This window comes from Capricornis sumatraensis, chromosome 2 (assembly GCF_032405125.1).
Source record: "Capricornis sumatraensis isolate serow.1 chromosome 2, serow.2, whole genome shotgun sequence".
NCBI lineage: Eukaryota > Metazoa > Chordata > Mammalia > Artiodactyla > Bovidae > Capricornis > Capricornis sumatraensis.
The window spans coordinates 118,437,618-118,440,170 of record NC_091070.1 but is presented as its reverse complement, the minus strand read 5'-3'; the positions used below and the strand labels follow the sequence as shown (position 1 = coordinate 118,440,170).

General features: G+C 52.0%; 1 protein-coding gene across 1 annotated transcript; it reads right to left on the bottom strand.

The window, feature by feature from the left end:
• Positions 1-693: 693 nt before the first annotated feature.
• LOC138073764 (protein S100-A12-like) lies at positions 694-2,243 on the bottom strand. The gene is made up of 3 exons (XM_068965668.1): positions 2,162-2,243; positions 1,473-1,629; positions 694-1,014 (listed from the first exon to the last, which is right to left on the bottom strand). Exons 2-3 carry the CDS (start codon positions 1,608-1,610, stop codon positions 874-876), a joined length of 279 nt encoding a protein of 92 aa, XP_068821769.1. The 5' UTR covers positions 1,611-1,629; positions 2,162-2,243; the 3' UTR covers positions 694-873.
• Between the last annotated feature and the right edge of the window lie 310 nt (positions 2,244-2,553).

The following is a 2,553-nucleotide window of genomic DNA, read 5'->3' as shown; positions in this document are numbered from 1 at the left end:
CTTGCCTCCCACTCCTGTCTCCCTTTTCCTCACACCTTTTCTAATCGGACCCAAGTTTCATGATCCATACAGGAAGCATAAGTAAAATCATCTCACTCGCTTGCTCAAAACCCCCGTGACTCCTTAGCACGCTTGGCACCAAGTCCAAGGTCCTCCACGCAGACTGTAAGCCCCTGCTCCCTACACCTGCTTCCCCACCAGCCCCACCTCAGCTCTGCACCCGCCATCATACTGGCCATCGAGCAGGTCAGGCTCAAGCCTGTCTCAGGGCCTCGACCTCTCTCTACAGGAACTCTTGACTCCCAGACATCCGCAAGCTGCTCTCCATCCTTTTCAGATCTCTGCCCAGATGCATCCCTCGGTCAACATATTTAAACCAGAAACCCTGTCCTTCCCTCTACCCTATATTCCTTTGCGTTAGGTTTCTACGTATCTCTTTTCATTACCTACCAGTGTATCACAGGATGCATTGGTCACTAATACTTAGTCGCTTGCCGGTTGGTTCATTTTCAATTCCCTCCCTATTAGAATGAAAACCCCAGAAGGATGAGGAGTCCATGTCTTTGATCTCTGGCTACTATAGATGCTCACTAAATATGTGTTAAATAAATGAATAAATGAACAAATTAGAGAGATTTAATAAATTGTTGGTGAACAAATGAGCAGACAGAGAAGGGGGTCTCAGAGGTCTAAATGGGGCTTGTCGGAACAGCAGGGGTGAGGAAGGATCGAGTTTGGCAAAAGAAAAAAAGGACACAGCTTCTGCGAAGAACGTTGCCAAAGTACGTTTATTAATTCTCTCTTCCCTCAGGTAAGGCAGCCTCAGGGAGGAGAAGGGAAAGTCTTCTTGGGGACATTGCTGGAAGGAGCTTCCTACTCTTTGTGGATATTGTCGTGGGCTGTCTTCAGCACCCTGGACACCAGGACTATGAACTCCTCAAAGCTGACCTCTTTATCTTTATCGGTATCCAGATCTTGGAATATTTCGTCAATGGTAGGTTGATCTTTGGTGTTCTGGGAAAAGAGAAAGCAGGGGCAGTGAGTTCCCCTTTCTTCAGGCCTCGCATCCCTCAGAACTCAGCCCAGGGCAGCCGGGAACAGTAACTCAAGAGCCAAAACTATGTGGGAGAATCCAATATGAGAAAATGGAAGGCAGACAGAAGCAGCTGTCTTGAACCATCCTAGAACCAAGTCTTAACCTAGAAGATGTTGTATTGCTCAGTAATCCAACCCCGCCCGACCCTGCCTCTCTCCACTTTACAGAGAGAGGAAGGCGTGAAGCCTAAGGTGACAGACAGAGCTATTCAGAGAGAGCGGTGGGCCCCTGTACTGCAGCTAGGAGGGGCTGGGGAACATCCTTGGGAGCGCAAACTGGGGTGAACCCACCCCAGTCCTTGCCCCCGCCATCATCCTTCAACCACCGCCCTCAGCGCAAGGGGGTGGGAAACTGCCAAGAGAGGGGCCTCCCATACATTGATGCAGTTGGGAAGTTCCTTTGTGATCAGCTGCTTCAGCTCACGCTTGATGAGGGTGTCGTAATGCCCCAGCCGGATGGAGTACTGGTGGAAGATGTTGATGATTCCCTCCAGGTGATCTTCCAGCTTAGTCATCCTGCCAAACTACGTTCACCTTCAGGAGACAAGGGAGCTCTAGAGCAGCGCCTCCCCAGCCCTGCGCTTCCACTGTCTCCTCCTTCCTCATTAATGGTTTAGACCAGGGCTACTATCCCGGGTCAGCTGCTCTGTTTGACCCACGGTGAATGTTCTTATTTGTGGATAGAATAGGGGAGAAGGACATAGCATACCACCTAAAGTATCAAAGAATTAGCTTTAACTGCCACCTGTTCCTGGTGCCCCCATCTCCCGGGGAGTATAATTCAGAGAGTACTGGCCACTCAGGCTCACCTGGCAAGGGTTCTGTGGTTGCCCAGGCTGTTTCCTTTCCCCAAGTGATGGTACTTTAGGGCCCTTAAACATGCCGGCCACCCCACCCACCTTGGCCATTCCCAAGTCCTGAGACTGGGTCTTCCTATCAGAGCAAGAGCTGGCACCCTTAGTCCCAAAGTGCAGTCAGCCAGAGGGGGTTCAGATGGCAGGGAGCTATAGCTCCCACCCTCCTGCCAAGTGGCCCCCCGGGGCTGAGTCAAGGAAAGGACACTTACCCCTCTGCACAGAAGTGTGGGACGCCAGGAGTGTGCACAGCAGTGGTGAGGAGCACTGGGCTAGGGAGGTTTTTATAAATCAGGCTGCACCTTTGACCTCTGGTGAAGAAACATCTCTGATTCATTTTGGGGTGAGCACTGGTGGATACTCTGTTGCTCAAGAGCAGCTTCAGATCTGTGGCTTTGACTGCAATGCAGGCAGCTCAGATTGCACCCATGGCACAGGCCACCTGCCACCCCCCACTCAGCCTGAAGCAGAATGCCCATCCCTGCCAAACCCACACTCCCCCCACCCCTTCCCCCCAACACACACACACACACACACACACACACACGCCCATCATGTTTCTCAGCCCTGGGGCAGGACCCAGCCTGCAGGTTGAGCTCTGTTC

Bases quoted from the DNA above. Each gene is read 5' to 3' on its own strand.
- LOC138073764 (XM_068965668.1), bottom strand. From the start codon at position 1,610: ATGACTAAGCTGGAAGATCACCTGGAGGGAATCATCAACATCTTCCAC. The intron at 1,015-1,472 runs GTATGGGAGGCC...CTCTTTTCCCAG, and splicing joins AACTTCCCAACTGCATCAAT to AACACCAAAGATCAACCTAC.